A 22,237-nucleotide genomic window follows, 5' to 3' on the forward strand; every position below is an offset into this window, starting at 1 on the left:
GAATATACCCAGCTACATCATCAATGCCAGGAATCTGTGCTCGACCAGCAGCCACCACCACAACACTTTCACTCCTATTGGCATCCACCGAGCCCCCACTCCGAGACAACGCCAGTAGCCGCGATCTCTCTGCCGTGCAGCCCCGATGTCAATGAAGAGGAGGAGGAATTGTTTGAAGAGGAACCGCCCCTCCCAGCCGGGATACCTCTGCCGTGCGGCCCAAATCAAGTGTGTGTTGATGAAGATGAAGTTTTGCCTCACCATTTGGAATTTATTTTCAGGATTATAGTGATCACACTTCGGTCCCAATTGAATTGGTTGATGCAATGGAGTATGGGCATCTTGGCAAGAGGAAGTATAGGATTAGAGTTATTGGGGATCGAGACCGAGTTTATGAGAAAGAGTCATTGGTTTTGGGAGAAGAGGAAAAAAAGGACCGATGCATTTGTTGATGTTGAAATAATTGATGAACTTATCTATACAATGCTTGAGGTCATGAAAATGGTAGATGATGAAAACTCTCTTGCGTTTCAAGCTAATGATTCTCATTTTGAGACAATGTTGCCGCTGTCACGGAGGCTTTCTACGGTGCCAAATGGAGTATACAATTGGACTGAGCAGTCTTGTATATTTGATCCAGGGGGAGATATCTCGCCAAAGATGCTGTTATCGACTCTCTTCATTGTGTCGTGTTTTCCACCTTGGGGACAAGGTGGATTTCAACCGTGGGGAGTTAGATACGATTATATCTTCGGAATAATTCTCATATCTCTATTATTATATTATCATATCTTTTTCATATTTTTATTATATTGTTCACCAAGTTAGGTTATTCGTAGGAGTATTATAAATAGGAGCTATTGTTATTCTCATTATTCAATCAATGAAATCATAATATTTATCTTTTATCTTTATTTAGTTTTCCGTTTAGAATTTTCGATCGTCGACAGAGCAATGTTTCTCTGCGACTTTCTTTATCTTTTTCACTTGATAAGGGTTTTTCCATTATCAATACAACTATCTTATCTATATATAATGTGACTTCTTTTTGTAATGTTTAAAATAATATTATTTTATAAAAATACGTATTTTTTCTTTTTTTCTTTTTTATCTTATGTTAGTTATAAATATTATAGATGGCGTTTTATACAAAAAAATTTTAAAAAAAATTATGGCATTGTAACCGCCGGTTCTACCTTTGGCCAATTTAAAAGGCTTTATAATCCTAATTTTCATTTATGTTTACTGGGTTTATAATCCTAATTTTTTTCACCACACGTTTTTAATCATGGCATTGCTCTTAATAAACCATTGCAGCCTGAATGTTCAAAATTCATGATTAAACATTTGTAACCATTGATTGATTGATTTCAAGGTTGAATTATTCATGCTTATTGGGGCATCCACAATGGGACGCTCTAAGCGACGCCCCTATGCATCGCCACGTTAGTATTTTATCCTCCTCCTATTCCACCTGCAGTGGGGCGGATTATAGCCCGCCCTAAGCGACGCCCTAAGCATTTCACTATTTTGTATGTACTTATATTTTTATTATGTTTGCAAATGTAAATAAAAATATTAAACAATTAAAAACAACACAATTAAAGGGAAATTCTAATTTTACTTAATTAAAAAAAAGTTACAAAATAAGAAATAAAAAAAAGCTGAAAATACAAAAAAGGGAGGCTAGTCTAAAGAAGTCCCAACTTGCGGCTGAGGCCATCGATCATCCGCTAGATGCCCTCAATTTGAGCCGGGTTGGTCGCCTGCATGAGGGCGGTGTGCGCGTCCAACAACGTCTGGTAGTTGGAGGAGGCTGCCAAATCCGCGTACGCATGGGCCGCGGTCGAAGTCGCGGACGGCGTCGAACTCGGGGTCGGCGACGGGGCTTGCTTAGGCGGCGCGCCGGAGGAAGATGTGGCCTTGCCCTTGCCCTTGGCAGCCTTGACGCCAGGGGGACGCCGGGAGGACATCGGTGTGCCAGAACTCTCATCCTCGAACATCGGACTGTTGAGGTCCATAGGAGACGCGCCGCTATCGCTACTTGTATAATCATTGAAGGTGCGCTTCGACGCCCTCCTCCTCGCCGCCGTCGATTGGGGAATCACACCACCAACGAACTTTTGCTTGTCCCTCAAGAGCGCCCCGGACTGGTAGTGCTTGAAATATACGACTGCATCGCTTTGTCCCGCACATCCGCGAGACTCTCGCCACTGGCCTGCTTCCTCTCACACTTCTCGTACTCCGTCGCGAACAAATTTACCTGCTTCTTTATTTGATCTCAGTGCTTGCGGAGCTGCTCCCTGTGGCGCTTGTACGCGTTCGCCGGCTTGGCCGCGTTGTATTTCTTGGCGATGCGCTCCCAATACGCAGTCACTCTCTGGTTGTTGGCGTACACCGGATCCTCCGAAACATCAATCCAACATCTCGTCAAGACGATGGATTCAGGGTCGGAGTAGTTCGTCCTGCCCGGGGCAAACTCTTCACACACCTCCGTTGTAGGCAACTTCTGGGCTCGTGCCTTTCTCCGCTTCTTCTTGGTGGCGGACCCGGAAGCGGGGGCGGGGCGTGTGGAGACGGCTCCATAACGGACAGCCCGTATGAGTCGGTGGAAGTGTCGGGATCGTACTCGCCGTTGGTGTCAAATGGCCGGTATTCGTCGGGTTCTGTACCCGGCCATCGTGCACCACCAAACATCGGACTATTCGGATAATCTCCGGAATCCATTTTGCTTGAAAATGTAGTGAATTTGATGAGAGTGAAGTGAGAAAAATGAAGTGTGAAAAATGAAGTGAATTTGATATATATAGGTTTTGAAAATTTAATAAAATTAAAAAAAAAAAACTAAACCACGTCGCATCGTCCGTGACCCATCGTCCGCCTCGTCCACAGTGGCGGACAATGCGACGGACGATGGGTATCCTCCGCGCATCGTCCGCAGACGATGGGTTACCCATCGTCCGCGATGCTGCAGTGGCGGACGATGCGACGGACGATGCATCGTCCGTCGCATCGTCCGCCCCATTGCGGATGCCCTTAAACTAAATGGTGTAAACAATCAAATTATTAGCCCACTCCACAAAACTTGATAATTTAAAACTTGATAATTTAAGTGATTTTTTTATCATTAGTGATTAGATGTAACGGTTACAATAATGAATTGAATCAAAATGAAATGTAATTCAATAATTATTCAAAATTGCATTTGTATCTCTGGCACAGAATGATTGTTAAAATCTATCTAAAACTCGTTTTTTATATATGTACAGATACTACTTCCTTCGTCCCAATGAAGATGACTCACTTTCGTTTTTAGTTTGTCCCAACTAAGATGACCTCTTACTTAAAATGAAATCACTTTTATCTCTACTTTATTCTCTTTTTCTTATTTTACTCTCTTCACTCAACACACAAAATAAAGTTGCATAAAATCTCATGTTGCCCAAGAAAGGGGTCATCTTCCTTGAGACGGGGGAGTACTATATTATAAATTAAAGTCATAATTTCTGCTCAGCACACCATTCAACAATGTATAGCTAATTGTTGTCACGTGTCGTACTACTCCCTCTGTTTCTTTATAGTTGAGTCATTTTTTTTATTTTGGGAAGTTTCTTCATAGTTGACTCATTTCCATATATGGTACTCCCTCCGTCCCCGAGTATTAGACTCACTTCTTTTGAGCACATGATTTAAGGAATTGATATTTAAATAGTTAAAGTGGAGAGAGTAAAGTATGAGAGAGGGAAAAAGTAGATGGAGAATAAATTAAGATAGATACTTTTTGCTAAAAAAATGAAATGAGTCTAATATGTTGGGACATCCCAAAAAGGAAAGTTGGTCTAATACCTTGGGACGGAGGGAGTAACTTTTTCTCTTTCTTACTTTACTCTCTCTTACTTTATTCTCTCTACTTTATTCACTTTATACTTTATTTTCTCCACCTTTTCATCTCTCTTACTTTTTTATCTATTTATTTAACACATCCAACATTCATTTCTAAAACTCCGTGCCGAAAAATTCTGTCTCAACTATAAACAAAATAAATGGAGGGAGTACTATATACTATTTTAAAGATTAGTTGCGTTTACTTAAAGGACTTGATAAGATCCATTTCTTATTTTATTCGGTGTAATTATATTTGATTATTCCCAACATTAATATATATTAAAATATAGTTCCGGTTGTTAACCTCGGTGTGTCCTACAAATTAGCACTACAATGAGTTAATATGTAATTCATCATTGGTGATCGATTGCTAATATTGGGATCTGTATTCAAAATTAGCACTATAATAGCTTTTCTAAATAAAAGTTTTTGTTTTATCTTCAAAGATTTATCTTAAAATACGAATAGTGTAAAAGTAGTTTGGGATATTAATTAAATATCTTAAGATTGTACTTATTCAATCTTCTCCTCGACTTCAGATTGTTCTCTCTACTTGGTGTCTTCACCTATTCTTCCCGTTTTACACCAAATCCTTGCATCTAATCATATAAATAACATCATTATAGCATAAAAATTAATTAAAATATGTGACACAATTCATCCTATCAAATAGCCATAGGTGAGACAAGGGAGTGAAACGGGTAAGTGAGCCGCACAATGACTTAAGCCACTTTTATTCACAATGGGCTCATACTTAAATCGGCCCAACATGATTTGGTCCATTAATTCAACATTACTCCTATTAATTAAGTTTGAGGAGGTTGATGTAAGACATGAAATACTCATATTCCAATCCAACACATACCAAACAAACCTAATTATATTATATGATTAAATTAAGTAGTGAAAGGGAAGGCGTGTCTGTGGTTTGTTTTGATGATGGTGGTTAATATTCGAAGCTGAAGGTCTTCAATTACGCACTCGTCTATGTGTGAATTTGTTTGAAGTTTCTAATGTAGTTTTGGACTTTATAGACTTTTTACTATAGAAGTAAATATATTAGGAATAGCAATTTTATAAAGGGTAAATATTGATGGAGTCCTTTTTCCTTCTTCGAGTGGAACTCTAGGTAGGCTACTTTAAATTACAAAATTTTATTACTTTATTTTCTCATTTGCCTCATCTGTATGCAAAATGATGTATTTTTATAATGTTGAAAATGACTTTGTTTTATTGAATTTAGGATTATTTTTTCTCTTCTTTTCATTTCTTCAATTATTCTTAATTAGAATCACTAAAAATGTCATTTTTTATACTGGTGAGTTAGTTAAGAAAAACTGACACTTTTATTTTCAATTAGTATCACCCACGTGCGTTGCACGACTTATTTTATTTTTTTCGTGGTAACTAAAATGAGAAACAATATAATTATATGCAATTTAAGATGAATAAACAAATAAATTATTAAAATAAAATTGGTATATTGGGAAATAAAAAAGAAAATGCTGAAATAAAATCAAACTTAACAGTAAATAAATTAAAAGAGAAAGAGGGGGGATGGAGAGAGCAAAACAGACTCGGTAGACTAATTACAATATTAATTTTAGAAGCATAAATAATTACACAAAAGATGGCCCTATAATCACTCAATTTTAACCCCATTCTGAAAAATTGAAAATAGGGTTCATACTATGCGGCGGCTCGAGGACGTGTTACCTCACAGACGAGCCTTCCTTCATAGACTTCGTCATGATACTCCGAAAGGCTTGAGACTTAGTCGTTCGATTCTGAGTACCAAAAAGATTTGCGAGATTCATCATGATCTCGGCGGCAGTTTCCATGGCAGAATGCTGATGCTTGAGCACTAATGACATAGAAGCCAACATATAGCACTTAGCCATCTCATTCGCCTTATGCCACCGTCTATGCGCATCTCGCAGTACTTGCGCAGCATTAGCTGCCGGTATAGCTGGGTGTGGAGTAGTGAGCACAAACTTGTACTCTTCGGCTGTGAGAACGATATCCAAGTTTTGTTTCCATTCGATGTAATTTTGGCCCTCGAGTTTGTTTTCTTTGAGAATGGCAGAAAGAAGATTAAAAGACATCTTGACGGATTTTATTGCACTGCAAACAGAAGATTTTACTATTTGTCATAACCTTATGTAAGGAAATTGAGTAGATTAACCATAGAACTTTTCAAAATCTTACAACAGCAAAATTAATAAATTGTATCCTCCTTTGGAGGTTAATACGCATCAAAACTTTGGCAATTTTACTGGTCACAACACCGACGCATCAATATCTTCCTCCTAATGCTGCCTAAGCACGACCATCAGATTTAGCATTACAGAATTTTATTTCTACAATACACTCCCATAACAATGTCCATGTGCTGATAACAAAAATCAAGCTATCTCATAAATTCTGATTGAACCCTGGAAATTGCAGTTTCTTAGGATTATTGTCCCCACTTTGCAGGTGACAATAATATTGGGAACTACTTTCTAATTCATTCTATTTATTATGTGAGAAGTCCGCCCTTATGAACTTACTGTTTTTCGTAGGATTATTGTCCCTACTTTGTAGGTGGCGATAATATTAGAAAATCAGCTTCACAAAATTTGGTAGTCCAACCGATGGAGACCATATATAAACTTATAGTTCATAATTATCGCTTAAACATTTGAGTTATGGTTTTTCATTAATTATTCTTTAGCCTTAAGGCAGATTAAGACTAATTAAATTCTGTTGGTATTTAATTGACTGGATAATTAAATCTTTTATTATCTTTAATATCTTAGATTGGGAATTATTAATCTAGGATTTAATTCTTATTCATGTCATACTATAAGATATATCTAAAATAAAGTACATTATTTATAATCTTAATTAGACATGAAAAATTAAATTCATATAATTTCCAAGTTCAAGATTAGGAAGAAAATTATATTATATTATTTAATGTAATCTTATATATATCTATCTTATTATAGATTCTAGATATATTATATTTAGGAAACTATTAAATTAATCTTATCTATATCATCTAGGATATAAAATATTCGTAGATAGAGAAAATAATCCAAATATTCCTAAAATCTAGGGAAATCTTCCCAAAATATTTTATTTCATTAAATAATATTGTTTTTCATGATTTCTACTAATTAATCAATTAAAAAATCATTAAAATAATCTTTCGTCAATATCTTGCGATTCGAGGTTGGCACGAATCTACACGGCGAAGATTTGAAGATATCCTCCGGAGACGCTCACCGGGGTGGCGAATTCGCCGCCCGACCGCCGCTGGTAGGCGCGCGCGCTAAGCGCGCCGCTTCCTCCCTTCTTCGCGGCGATTATACGCCGCGAATCCCCGTCGCCGTCGAGCATTCCCCGCGGCAAGAGCCGCGCAGCTCCGGCGAACTCCTCTGCTTCACGTCGATCCGGCGTGAACCAGCAGCCGCCGCTGATGGCGGCGCTGCTCCGGTTGCGCCTCGCGCGAATTAGGGTTCAGGCGGTATCTAGGGTTAGGGTTAGGGTTCTTGCGACTTTTTCCGGTGGCTTCGCCACCTTGTCGCATCGTCGACAGCCTTTGCGCTGCGAGCTTTGAGGATGACCTGCACCGCGGTCTCGACGGCGGCGTGGACGAGCCCATGCTCGTGTTCACGTCGCCGTATGACCGCATGGATTCATCCTCGATCGGCGCGCTTTCCAGGTTGCACCGGCACCGACGATGGTTCTCCGGCGTTGTGCACGAGACCATTCTCGTCAGCGCATCGCCGGTCGACCGCCTGCCAAGCTCCCACTTGTTCGTTGACGATGCTCGAATTTGATTCGGGGCCAGCTAGGATTTGGCGGGTTTGGCCGGTGGCGCGCGCGAGTCCATTCTCGCCGGCGCGTCGCCCCAGCCCCGTCATCCTCGGCTCCCACTCAAATCGACAACCCTTCTCCAATCGCATGTAGTGCGATTCGTCCCGGCACAAGCGCCGACGAATCGCACATCTCGTGCGTTCGAATAATTCAAGTTCTATGATTCGAATGTTCTTGAGTTCAACATGCATAAACAAAAATAACAATAACACAAGAACATGCTTCGTAATCAAATAAGACATGCATACATGAATTTCGCGAAATTTAAATCCAAACAATCAGAGCCAAAGACTGGCTCTGATACCAATTGATGGAACTGGCAGCGGAAGCGGGCGCATAAATAACAATCACATAATAATCAGATCTATTTAGCAGATTATTTAGACAAAACCTATTCGCGTAATTTTCACATGTATCATGCTCATAACTTGAATTAATCATGCTTTAAGAATATTGAAACCTAAAACATGCTTTTCTACGGAGCAGAAAAATACCTAAATAATTCTCCAAAGAATTGAAGATGGCTAGCTTCTTCTCCACGTGATGCTTTGAGTACTAGACTACAAATCTTCTCTCTGGTTCCCGAACTGTATCCCAATATCAGTGTGGGTTGATCTTACTAGAATACTAGGACTTAAATAAAGAAGACAGAAGAAATCCTTTTTGAAACAGGAGAGGAATTCGAAAATTCCTTCAGCTTAGGGGCTGAAAATTTTCGAAAATTTTAAAGATAAAATTGTGTTAATATCTGTCTCCTTTATTCTCCTATTTATATTAAGTTCTTTTTGGGCCCAGACAGGGATCTATGGAAGGTTTTGGATATGGGCTCATCCAATTTACTTTTTACTAATTAAATTGAACCCACAATTTAATATAAGTTATAATTGGAATATTACGAGCAGCCACTACAGAAGTAATATTGAACTCTCCCCATCCAAATCTGAAATTACAAGTAATCCGGGTTTCCGTTTAACTTTTATTTCCTGCGCTTAAGATTAAAATGTCCATTAATTAATTAATGTCTGCTATTGACTTAATTAATTAACTTCTTATTAATTCCAAGAGTGGACTTAGCATGAAACGCTTATTTATTATTCATAAAGTAATCACACTCCAACTAGCTAGGTTCCGAATAATAAAACCTTGTTTCGTGCTCCTCTTGAGGATATTATCAAACGAGACTCAGCTCGCGCACGATTCAATATAATAGCAATCCTAGCACCGCTAGATATTGATCACCACTACCCAATATATCAGGATAATTGGGTTACGAAAAACCCGCACCATTTGATAAGTCAAAGCAGTGCATAATCAATACCGTATGCTCAATGCTAACCTACATTGATTAAGAAATAAATATTTATCAAGACCTCGCCTTTCAGTAGATAGCCTAATGAAGTCTTGCTGTTAGATCCGTTCAGTGCTATACCACACCAATGTCATCTTATTTCAGTAAGGCTTAGAAATATGCGGACTGACATTGCAACCTTTCTCGTTGGATAGTCAAATTCCAACTAGGTTGTGAAATTCATCTTTTTCTTTGTTTAGAACTGACCGTATTACCTTAAAGTCGACGACGCCCACAACCGGTCTACTAAAGCAAAGACTTAGACTTTGTTAAGTTAACTTATACATTTAAACATGCATTAACATCCATTAAATGTAAAATATAACAACATTATGACAAAAAATAATATGTTTTATTTATTGGAAAATAAAATAAGAGTTTTACAGTATTCAATCACTCGAAACGTGATTTCTAGTATACAAACTCTAACAGTTTCGTATTGGGAGACCTCATTGACGAGGCTGGCGTCGATGTTGCTTATGATCCAGTTGAAACAGCAATCGTTCCGCTGCTGCCATCGATTGTCGTTTGGGTCAGTCAGTGGGAGAGGATCTGTAACTCTGGTTATGTGAGATGTCAGACCTTTCCCACGGATTCCCCTTCTCATCAGTTTCGCCCACAAGGAATAGTTATCCCTATTGAGTTTTTTTGCCAGGCACACCTCGCCTAGTGATTCAACCGATGAAGGCTTTTGGTTTGGGTTTTTCTGAGACATACACAGTCTCATGAATTCAGCGAATTGTTCGGCTGAAAGGGTTATTGGTTGGTTGTTCTTTGGAGGGTTATCAGATTTGGAATCTGACATTGTCGTTGGTTGTGTTTTGCAGGTTTCAAAGGGTTGGGGAAGGTACTCGAGACTGTGATGATATTTTTTTGAGTCTCAAGCCCGAATAAACCTGCTCTGATACCATCTTAAAGATGGTAATCGAGAGAGGCGAGATTCATAGGCAATTCATATTGAGAAAGATTTGGGAATAGAAGATGATTTTTGTATTTCTTGTGTATTTTACAATGTAATTCAACACCTCATTATATTGGTGTGAATATTGGCTATCTATGGAAAATACAATCAATTGTAATCAATCTATTTCTGAATAATACTACAATCAATTATTCTCTGATTATTCTCCAATCTTCTCTCCTTGATATGTTTTTACAATAACCTATAAATTTTTGAGTAGTGATTTAGAGACATAATGTCTCCATGCCATAATACCCCTATGTCTCTATGACATAAGATTAATTCAAATATGGACTAATATACCCTAATTGGATTATACATGCCAAATCAAATTAGATGTATATCCGTATTGATTTTAACTAAATTGCAATATTCTGTTTCATTAATGTATTAGATTAGACTTTATTTTTACAAATATTAGGCAGATTTTTATACTTTTTTAAGTAGTAGTATTAGGAAGCTAGTATATTTTATTACTATATTATTTTTATATCTTAATTATATTCGTAATATACTTTGTATAAGTTTGATTTTCTTTCTATTTTTTATACTTTTTATATACCATTAGTTAGTTTGTATTTTAATTTTTATATAAGATATACTCCGTATTTTGTATTTTATTGTTTATTTTGTGATTATAATATTATGAATTTTACATAATATGACTTGTTTTCTTAATTGTGCTTTAAAATAAGTAACTATTTTAATTTTATTATATGTATGACTTTGAAATTGAACATTATGGTGATAATAACTCAATTTTTTAAAATTTTAAAAATGGTAAATAATAAATGAGTTAATAGCATATGATTATATTTTTTTATTAATATATGACTGTACGTTTCAAAAATGAAGAATTAAATGAAATTAAATTTGGGATTGTAAAGAATTACAATAAAATCTATGAAATTCCTAAAATCAAAATCACAAACTTAATTTACTCCAATAAATCAAAAGTGTGAACAAATTTTCGCAAATAAAAAAGTGTACTAATTGCAGTGGACGGACCAAAATTAATATGTCCGAAAGAGCAAATATTAAATTTATATTTTTTTATAAAATTATTAAAGCATTTGATTTTTTGATAATTTAAAATTATTTGTTTTATTATTTTTTCATATTAATGGAAAATAGCTAAAATTTGATAAAATTTTACTTATACATTCATTAATTTATTTTTCCCGCAAATTAAAATAAAATAAATCAACTACGTATAAAAATTACTCCCTTAAACAAATAATCTTCGAACTTATATAGGAATGTAGTTGAATATTAATCCATATCTTCCATACATATTTCCCATAATGAAGCCATCTTATTTATATCATACGTAATTAATACCCCCTTATTCAAATTTTTCATTTTCTACATATAGGGACAAAAAAGTACCTTTATAAAATACAAATTTTATTAAAAATAGAATATAATGTAATATTACTATTTCACCCTCATTATGGCATTGTCATTGTGTCTCCAAAATATTTTTCTAAATTTTTATCGCGATATCGGATGAAGGTGGATCCCCTGCTATCGTGGGAACACAGCAGGGGCTGCCGTGGAGTCATATGCCGTCGTATTCATTCAATTAGTTCAGCTTTTTCTTTCCAAATTGCAATAAGTCTACCTGATGGCATGCGGTAGTATTTGATCAATGATTTAGTCATTTAACTAATATTTGCACTAATGTATTATACGCACCTCCACACAGCTACTAATGAAAACAGAATATTTAATAATTTGTTGAGTAGTAATTCCTAGTAGTATAGTAATAATTTCTTGAACATAATTTTATACAGTAGCAATTTAAGTTTAATCGTTTAAAATTATTTTAACTAGTATAGTACTAGTATTATAAAATAAAGTAATATCAGTGGATTATTTTAAACCACAATTAACTAGAGTTTGTAGATGGCAATAGGGGAATTATTCCAAATATTTTTGGACTAAAAATTTATCGAATTTGAAAATCCAATTTGTAAATTTAGTGATAATTTCTATTGAATCACATATTTTCGTTGAATTTTGGCCAATTTCATAACTTAAAAACATGAATAAAATTTTATTTTTTTCAATTGTTTCATGATGGTCAAAATTGAAATTAATATAATACAATAAGATATGATATGAATTTATTTCCATTTTAAAAATTATAAGATCAGCAAAAAAATTTAAAATATTAGTTTAAATCATTACATTTACAACATTAACTCTCAATTATAATATACTAATATTACACTAAATATAATTTAAAGAATAATACAAAGGGAGTTTCAGTTACCTTTTGAAATTAATTTTTAGTGTATATTAGTTATTATAATTGTGATTACTATATTTAAAAATAAAATGACTTTCAATATTTGGTAAACTTTTAGTTAAAATAAATTATACTCCTGGCAACTCCAAAGGCAGCCGATAAGCTCTAATTATTGTTACTACTACGATTTTACACAGTTATTTATTGATATTATAGCATTAATTTATCATAATATTAATAGTTAAATAAAATTTAAATGAGCATGCAATTGATTAATTGAATACAAAATTCTGAAATTCTAAATAATAGTACACCATAATGTAAAATGAGTAATACTATTTATTTATCGTTATGTATCATTAATTGTTCAACTTTAATTGACTACTTCGAACGTGGATTAGTTAGTGCTGTGTATTTTGAATTATTTGGAAAGAGCAAAGCTTATTAAAGTTGAGGCTAAAAACGACAGCGAATGGCTCCACAGCAATCCCTGCTGTGTTCCCACCGCAGCAGGGGATCCACCCCGGTATCGGAATGGGACACTGTATATTATCAGTATCCATAATAAATTTAACTGATTTAACATGAAACTTAAAATAATTTATCCAATAGTTTAGTAGTTTGACAGTGAAAATATTATTATCTGCAAAATTTAAAATAATACTACTATAAATTACGGCTAAACGACATAATTACCACTCAGCTCGCCAGTCAACATTGTATAGCCAATTGTTAGTCACGTCACATGCTAATATTTTATACTAGATATTTAATTATTTTAAAGATTACATCGTTTACTTGAAGGATACGATAAGATCCCTTTTCTTAATTTATTTGGTGTAACTGTAATCATATTCAAACAATAATATACTTTAAAAATAATGTTCCATTAATGACCATTAAATTGTTAATTCTCTCAACATAAAAATAAAGTTCCGGTCTATGTAACACTGAGCTCTGATCGATACAAAATTTTACATTGTTATAATAATAATAAAAAAAAAATACTACCACCAATATTATCACGTTGGCACCTAAAAATTAGCACTACAATGAATTGATATACTACAATTCATCATTTGTTTTATCTTCAAAAGATTTTTATGTTTCACCTTATTCAACGATGCAGTCAATAAATTTAAAACCACCTATAATTATCGAAAAAAATGTGTATGGGCCGATACAAAAGTGAAAATTAAAGTCAACTAAAACCGAACAATGGAGTGGCATTTTAGGAGAGGGCATAAACCTAACTACTTAAAAATGTTTGGTATGCTTCCAACAAAAACATTCATATTTTTAGAACATCATTAAAACCAATACTAAAACTAGACATTCAATAACATGTATCCATAAAAGAAATTAAAAGGAGGATTCAATTCCTTAATTTGACTTTGATTGTACAACAAACAATTTTCGGCCTGTCCCTTTGCATCAATGTTGGTAAAGACGCACCGGCAGCCCTTTTTGGGGCTCCGGCATCATATCTCCCTCGACCTTCTCGTTCGGGTCAACCACTTCCCATCGGTACTTTTTCACGACGTTGTGAACGAAAGCCAATATCGATATCCTAGCATACTCTTTTCCTGGGCACATTCTCAGCCCTCCTCCGAATGGCACGTAGGTGTACGGGGGAGGCGCTTCTCCCTCGTCGTACCTCGACGGGTTGAACCTCTCTGGGTCCTTGAAATATTGTGGGTTCATGCTAGTCGTGCTCACAGTCCAATATACCTACAAATCAGATATTTCATCAGATATTTATCTCGCTCAAAACATAATTATAAAATGTACACAATCTCTTTAACTCTTCGTATCATGTCATAAAAACTAAACAAGTTAAAATAATTAATTACCTTCCAACCCTTGGGGATGGTGTAGCCAGCATAAGTAAATTCTTCAATCACTTCCCTAAATGTCCCTTGCAATGGAGGAACCATTCTCATTGTCTCGCATATCACATTCCATGAATATTTCATCTTCGACATATCTTCCCAATCCAGTGGCACTCCTTCCTTCTTAGCCGCCGCAATCGCCAATTGCTCTGAAATATAAAATCATTCAAATTATATATAACAAAATTTCAAATTTTATACCGTCCATAAAAAAAATTGTCTTTGCTATTGATGACACAAATTTTAATATTAAAACAAATAAAGTGATTGAAATATTATTAGTGGAAAATGATAAGACTCGGTACCTGCACGAACTCGTTCATAGATATCGGGGTTCAGTCCCAAATACTTCATTAAGAAAGTCATAGTTGTCGCGACGGTGCTATACCCGGCGGTCAAAAGCCCCATCATCTTATCCGCAATCTCGGCCTCGGGCATCGACTTCCCGCTCGGGTCAGATGCCACAATCATATGCGACAAGATGTCGTGCAGCGGCCCGCCCTTGGCCATCGCCTCCTTCTTCTCCTTGATCACCGCGATCAGCTCCTTCCGTAGCGCCACCGCCGCCTTGTTACCGCGGTAGAAAATCGTCCCGGGCAAATTCAGCATGATGCAATGCATCCCCACCGTGACATCATCAAAGTTCTTAACCAACCGCGCGATCCGCTCCGGGTTATTTATCCCCAAAAAAAACTGGCACGCGATGGTAAGGGTAATTGTTTTTGACAGCGGGTAAAACTCCACGATTTTTTTACCGTCGCAGTGAATGTGCAGCTGCTTTTGCGTGATCAAATCCATTCCCGCCAGATATCGCATCAGGGCTTCCGGCTTCAGGAATCCAGGCTGGCGAATCGCCTTCGTCTCGTCGTTGTCTTTGGAAGGCATCAGCGCGGCCGGCGGCGGCGCGGCGGCGGCGGCGGATTTAGGCTTGTAGGAGCGGAAGAGGTGCTGCATTGGATGGGGGCGGAATGCGGTGAATAGTTTCTGCTCGTTGGAGAAGAGGAATTTGTGGCCGGCGGGGCCGCAGATGACGGCGGTTTTCTCGCCGAGGATTTTGGTTTTGAAGATATCCGGGGAGTATTTTCGCATCCGATCGCCGACGAATTTCTCCGGCTTGCCGAAGAGGAATTCGACGCTCTCGCCGAGGATCGGCCAGCCGAAGCTGCCAGGTGGAAGTGTGGCGTCGCCGGAGCTGCTGCGGCGGAGGAGGAAAATTGTGAGGGCGATGAGGAGAATTGAAGCGGCTAGGGTTAAGAGCTCCATTGATTGAGAGTTAAATTTTTGGGAAGTGAAGAGAGAAGGGGAAATGGTTTGGATGTGTGGGAAGGGGAGAAGGGTGTTTATATATGAGTTTAAGAGTGGAGATTAATGATTAATTGATTAATTAGGAATGGCGGTCAAATTTGGTGAGCCGATAGAAATAGCGTCAGCGTTTCCTTTTGGTGACTTGATCGGCGTGCACTGCGGAACATGGGGAAGAAGCTGTTTTATTTCCTACTATTTGTTTTCTTTAGTTTCTTAATTATGGGACTACTATTTTTTATTACTTGGCGTTCTCTTATTTATTACTCCTAATAAATGTGAACAAATGGTACTCTCCACCCTACTACTTAGGATAAAGAAATTAGAATTGTGGGTGTAATCAATTAACAGGTTAATGTCTAAAGGTTTTAGGTTCAAGTGGCTTGGTCTTTAAATTCAAATTTATTTAATCATATAAAAAGAAAAAGAAAACGTGAATGACTAATATCTTGTAGTTGTACAAGTAAAAATTAGACATAGTTTAACTAGTTTTCTATATATTAATACTCCCTTTTTGTCTGTGATTAGAATTCCTAATTGCATTTCGGTTCATCCATTGCCAATTCATTTTTATTATAAATAATAAGTAAATCTCACAATAGTTATTCTATTCACAAATATTTTATTACTATCATTATAAAACTAGTATATAAAATATTAGACTCAAGTTCCATTATTTTTTTTCAAATACTTTCTTTTTATTTCTTAAATTAGTGTCGAACTCAACAAGACTCCAAATCGTGGATGGAGACAGTACGAAGTGCTAACTAAACTTACTATGATTATAACTTATAAGATTTCAACTTTAATTTACACTTTATTTAAAATAAAATACGGTTTGGGGAGCCTAATATGTTTAGAATTAAAATAAATACTCCCTCTGTTTCATTGAAGATGATCCACTTTTCTTTTTAGTTTGTCTCAACCAAGATGACTCATTACTAAAAGTGGAAACACCTTTTTTCTCTACTTTATTCAATCTCTCTTGCTTTACTCTCTCCACTCAACTTACAAAATAAAACTGCATAAAATCTCATAGCATCAAGGAAGGGATCATCTTCCTTGAAACAGAGGGGTAAGAGTATATTACTGTGAAACCAAATAATAATTAACTAACCACTAACATGAACACTTATATGTTCTTAATTAATTTTTTTTGTTTAACATATATCTTCCTATATATTGACAACTTCTCCTCACTTCATCCACACTGTATTCTTCTTCAAAAAATTTCTCATTTTTCCTTACAGTTCATCCATTATTCTCAGTTTCTTCTATCCTTTAGAATTTATTTTGAAGTTTAGTTTAATTATAGTCTATTATTTGTAATTTGAATTATTTAGTTTGCACTTATAATTTTATATTTCATATTTGAAATTAATTAAAAATAGTAGTATACGTAACTACGAAATAAGAAAAAAATAAAAGTACAATAGGTGAGATAATGAACAATAAGGAATGGTATGAGAAGGACTAGAGTTGTGCCTGTTATAGAATGAGAATAAAGTGGTGTGGTGACAAGTCAAATTAATTACCGCAAAAATACTCTTAAAAGTTCAAAAAAAATATGGATGGTCTAGTCATATATTGTGGATTGCGGTCTAATCATTATTTTGAGAAAATTTCTTACTACAATTAAAATTTACCAATCTATATTTGCGGTGCAAAACAACTCAACGACCAATAACGGATTTCCTAAATGTTAGTAATAATAATTAGTTTTAATGGAATATAGTATTACTTTTTCCAAGTTTATATACGGTGAGTTATAATGATAACTCATATTTGGGATAGTAATCTAATAATTTTTCATGACGAAGTATATTATTTTTGCTAAAATATTATTTTATATTACAAGCATAATATCATTTATATTGATATAATTTATATACAGGCATAATATCATTTTATTGAACATAGTCATTTTATACAAACATAAACAATTTTATTGATTACAAGTATCATTTTATACGTGTAGAAAGAATATCATTTTATTGAATATAAACATCATTCTATATTTCGTCCATAAAAATGATAAGGTATTAGATTATCACCATAAACATGGGTTACGTCCCTATAACATACTATATAAAACTAAAAGCATAATAAGGTTTTGCGGGTGTAAATGAATTATGTTTTTGATTAATACCTGAGTTAAATTGATTGTACTCTTGAGGTGTAATTATGCCATTAGTACAAAACATTTCATCATTCATAAATAATGATATATATAAAAGTTTGCATAAGCAATACTACAAAACCTTTCATTCGCACTTCATTTTAATAAATGCAATTGTATATGTCTAAACACTATTTAACTTCTTACTCACGTGATGTACAAAATATGAAATAACAATAAAACATTTTGCACAAACATAATGATTTTTACCGCCATAAAACGATATTGAAACATTTTGTATTTCATGTAGATAATATTGTTCAAATACCATTAACGAAATGTATTAAAATGAAATATTAATGAAATGTTTTGTAGTACAGTATAGAGGCGTATTCAGCTTGGGTACAACTGTACCCCCAAATTAGAATACTAATACTATGTATTAAGATATGTTTCCAAGAAAGGTATGGTAGTCTGGTGGTTCCACTCTCAAATTTCAACACAGAGGTTCAGAGATCAATTTCTCTAATGCGTGTTGTTTCCAATTTTTTTCTGTTCTGATTTCTTTATCCTTTTTTCGTGTTTTATTCTATTCTACTCCCTAAATATTATAGTACTATTACTTATTTTAATTCTTTTTCTCTTTTGTTTTGTTAAAACAATTTATTACTTTTCTTTTCATGTTTTCTTTTATTAAAACAATTAAAATTTCCATATACATAGCCGTTTACTACTTTTTTTTTATCTTGTTTTATTAAAACCATAGATTTAGAGCATTCCCAATGGAGGTGGCGAATTCTCGGCGATAAATCGCCGGTTATCGCCGAATTATCGCCGGCCATTGTGGCGAAGTCGGCGATAATTCGGCGATAATGTTGCCGTTGCTTCGCCGAGTGGCGTTCTAACGCCGGATTATCGCCGAGCGATCGCCGGCCACTGTGGCGACGCTCGGCGATAATCGGCGATAATTAAAATTTTTTTTTTTTTTTTTTGAACCCAACGGCTATTTTACATTCCACCCCTATAAATATTTCCTCCACTTCCTCCATTCATCACCCACAATCTTCATTCTCTCCATTTTCAATCTCTTCTCCCAATCTTCAATTTTCATCAAAATTATGAGCTTTTGGAAGAAAAGTTCCCGATCGGGTAAGGATAAGGGTAAGGGGAAAGAGTCGAGTTCACAAATTCCCAACACGGATGAAGCAAACGAGCAGTGGATGCAGTCGTTGTTGGCGATGGGTTCTCCTCCCGGCCAACTTCCATACGGGGGTCCGTCTCCTTTGCAGACTCCTCCGGCGCGGAGACTTTCTCCGTACTTCAACTCTGCCGGCAGAATGCCCTTTCCAGCCGACGATGTGTATCGGCCCCAGTTCGACACCCCCGGATCAACCCCAGGCGACCAAGAATCTCAGGCCGCGACACTGAGCGCGGAGGACTTCGAGGTGGAAGAAACGCCCACCGAGCCGCCTTCTAGGAGCGGGAGGGGGAAGGCGCCGGCGTCGTCGGCTGCGACTGATACGGGTTCCGATGAGAGGCCGAAGCGGGTAAGGACTACTTACACTCTGCAAGAGTCCGAGCTGATAGCCGACTGCTGGGCGGACACGTCACAGGACGCGGAGCGCAGCAACTACCAGACTGAGATCATATTCTGGGAGCGGATTGCCGCGAAGTACAGGAGCCACAAGACTGCCTCAATGAAGGACCATGGCAGCGAGGCGATCCGTCGGCATTGGGAGCGCCTCATGAGGGACTGCGGGCACTTCAACGGTATTTATTCTAACTTGATGACTCACATGACGAGTGGCCAGAACGAGCACATGGTCCGAGATGAGGCCATCCGGATGTATAGTAGCCAGTACTTGTCGACGAAGGGCTTCAAGTATTGGAACATCTACGATAAGCTGAAGGATCTCCCCAAATTCCGGACGGGAATGCACGACGCGCTGCACGGGAAATCGGTGCGCTCGCGACTTAGCGTTTCGGAGAGCGAGGGGAGCGCGGCCCACATCGACTTGAGTGGGGATGGTCCGCACGAGCGCCCGGAGGGAGTGAAGAAGGCGAAGGGGAGGCGGAAGGGGAAGGGCGCAACGTCGGAAGTCGCGTCGGAATCCGTCATCGACTTAGAAAAAGCCACTTATTCGAGCAATGTCGCCAATCTGACCCAGATGTACACGCTGTACTTCACCGGCGGCGGGACCCCTGAAGAAAAGGCGGCCCTCTGGAAATGCATCCAACACCTGCAGAGTACGCTGGGGCTCGATCCCGACGCCCCTCCGGCCCCTCCGTCTTAGATTTTTTTTTTTTAAATCTTTGTTTATTTGCGTTTTTTATTTGTAGTTTTTTTTTTCTCGTTGTATTATATTTTCCAATGATTAATACAACGATGAATTGTTCATTATTAGTCTATTTATTAAATACATTTGTAGGGAAAATTAAATAATATAAAAAATAATGATGTAAAAATGAAATGTTGAGTTAGGGAGAAATAAGGGAGAAATAAGGGAGAAACCAATGTAGCACTTGGCTAAAAACTGGGGATAAATTTTGGTGCTGATGTGGCGCTGATGTGGCAGGAGTTAGGGAGAAATAAGGGAGTTTTTAGGGAACTCCATTGGGAGTGCTCTTACTGTTTTTATTTAGTTTTAACAAAGCAATTGAAAAATAAATGTATTATCTTTTCTGTTTGCTAAAACAATTGAAAGAATAAGTTTAAATTCTTCATTGAGCAAATTCTCAATTCTCCAATAACTAAACATAATTATTTTCAAACTATTTTATCTATTTTGTAGTAATTATATTCATATATACATGAGATATTCATTAAAAACAATTATTTTTTTAAATAATAATTGTCAATTTGCTTAAATTATTTCTGTTCAAATGTTTCACATCTAAAAACTACTCCTTATCTAAATATTTGAAACTTTATTCCAATATTTAATTACATTCAAAATATTTTTTTTAAACTATATGATTTCTTGTTTAGTCATTATATTCGCGTCTATACAAGGTATTCGCATTTAAGCGAAAGAAAAGGATTGTTCGAATTTTCAAACTTATAGTATTATTTGTCGTACCCTCAAATCGAAAATCCTAGATACGCCACTGGTACGGTATTATTTATGTAAACTTTAAAAATTTTATACCAATATATAACAATAATGAAATATATACTATTGAATAATATAATTGGCCCTAATATTGTAAAATCAATATTATCGAGCATATCCCATTATGCACGCCCCATGAAATGCACAAGTAGAGATTAAGTAATTGCCTCAATTTAAAAAAAAAAACAGTTTGAAAAAAGTTTTATTTAGTCAATGCCCAAGAACTAATTATAGTACTTACTATATTTATGTATACAATACTGTCCAAATGTTTGAGTGCGCCCACCGTTTTCAAATTATTTTTTAATGAAATTGCATGCCTAACACTACTACTAACAATCAAACACCACTTTAAAAAAACAAATTGCTTTAACCTAATTTTTATATTCTGATCTCAAATTGCATGTGTAAAACATGTTCCTTCATTCGATTTTAATATTTTATCGTAAATTTGAAGTGATCTGTTCATGATATATAATTACAGGTTACTAATATAGTAATATTAAGAGAGCGCTTAAATCAATAAACTCATCTTTGGGTTAATATTCGAATATATAAATATATGTTAGTACTTAACTTATTATTTTGACGAATAATACATGGGTATGTATATAACAAGTCATTTTCACTCTACAACTAATGAAATTCAATTGTCTTTGTACCATGATATTATCCTTTACCCAAAAACATCAAAATCAAAATAAGACATACACACACTACTACGTATGCAAACTCTGAATATCATAAATATGCATTTATGAGTTACGACCAATATAAATGGATTACATAAAATGACATGATCAAAATAGATCTATATAACTTTTCTTCGATGAAACAGATGCAACCTGATTTCTAAGTCAGAAAAAGGTGTCTACAATTTTCCCACTACCTCTGCGCTACTGAGTTTGCTCAACTACCAATAATTATTTAAGTCAGCAATGGAATGCCAGAAACTATAAATAAATAATTTCTTAATTCACCATTTTGGTCATTATTTTCACATAAAAATTGTAAAATTCACGCTATCAAGTACTTTATAATTTCAGACTTCTACTCTTTCGAAGTTTCTCATGTAGTCGTATAAAACAGACAAATTAATTTGACAAAATTCCAATATTTTTCTGTTCATTTGTGGAAAGGTTGATCTTAAATTCTTTTTTTTTTTCAAAGTCCTAACAACCTTAAGGTATTGAATTCAACTAGTCCAAACACCTTAAATTCCAGTCACGACTTCTTTCACACGGATTACATACATGATTTCATATCCTAAAAAAATAGATTATTTATTTAATTTTACCAAATAACAATCGACTATAGATATTGCAAATCCCTACCAGATATTGTCTTAAATATTTAATTTTTAAGACAAGTCATAAAATGTGTAGTAGTCACGTATTATTAGTAATATTATTTTTAAAAATAAAATATTATCTCGTGGGTCGTAGTGGTGTGCCTCAATAATTGAAGAAGAATATAATAAGGAAATTGCTTTTGCA

At 35.7% G+C, this 22,237-nt stretch overlaps 1 protein-coding gene across 1 annotated transcript; it reads right to left on the reverse strand.

Annotated features, from left to right (window-relative positions):
- Positions 1-13,668: 13,668 nt before the first annotated feature.
- On the reverse strand, positions 13,669-15,533 carry LOC125217053 (beta-amyrin 28-monooxygenase-like). Its single transcript, XM_048118879.2, has 3 exons — positions 14,513-15,533; positions 14,169-14,356; positions 13,669-14,046 (listed from the first exon to the last, which is right to left on the reverse strand). Exons 1-3 carry the CDS (start codon positions 15,468-15,470, stop codon positions 13,750-13,752), a joined length of 1,443 nt encoding a protein of 480 aa, XP_047974836.2. The 5' UTR covers positions 15,471-15,533; the 3' UTR covers positions 13,669-13,749.
- Between the last annotated feature and the right edge of the window lie 6,704 nt (positions 15,534-22,237).

The sequence above is a fragment of the Salvia hispanica genome, chromosome 3 (assembly GCF_029641045.1).
Source record: "Salvia hispanica isolate PSC_SH4W2 chromosome 3, Shi_PSC_v1, whole genome shotgun sequence".
NCBI classification, from domain to species: Eukaryota; Viridiplantae; Streptophyta; class Magnoliopsida; order Lamiales; family Lamiaceae; genus Salvia; species Salvia hispanica.

What these genes read in the sequence shown, in the direction of transcription:
- LOC125217053 (XM_048118879.2), bottom strand. Translation starts at nt 15,470, where the DNA reads ATGGAGCTCTTAACCCTAGCCGCTTCAATTCTCCTCATCGCCCTCACA. An exon ending in CTATGAACGAGTTCGTGCAG is followed by an intron (nt 14,357 to 14,512) that starts GTACCGAGTCTT and finishes TTTATATTTCAG; the next exon opens with AGCAATTGGCGATTGCGGCG. An exon ending in CCATCCCCAAGGGTTGGAAG is followed by an intron (nt 14,047 to 14,168) that starts GTAATTAATTAT and finishes TCTGATTTGTAG; the next exon opens with GTATATTGGACTGTGAGCAC.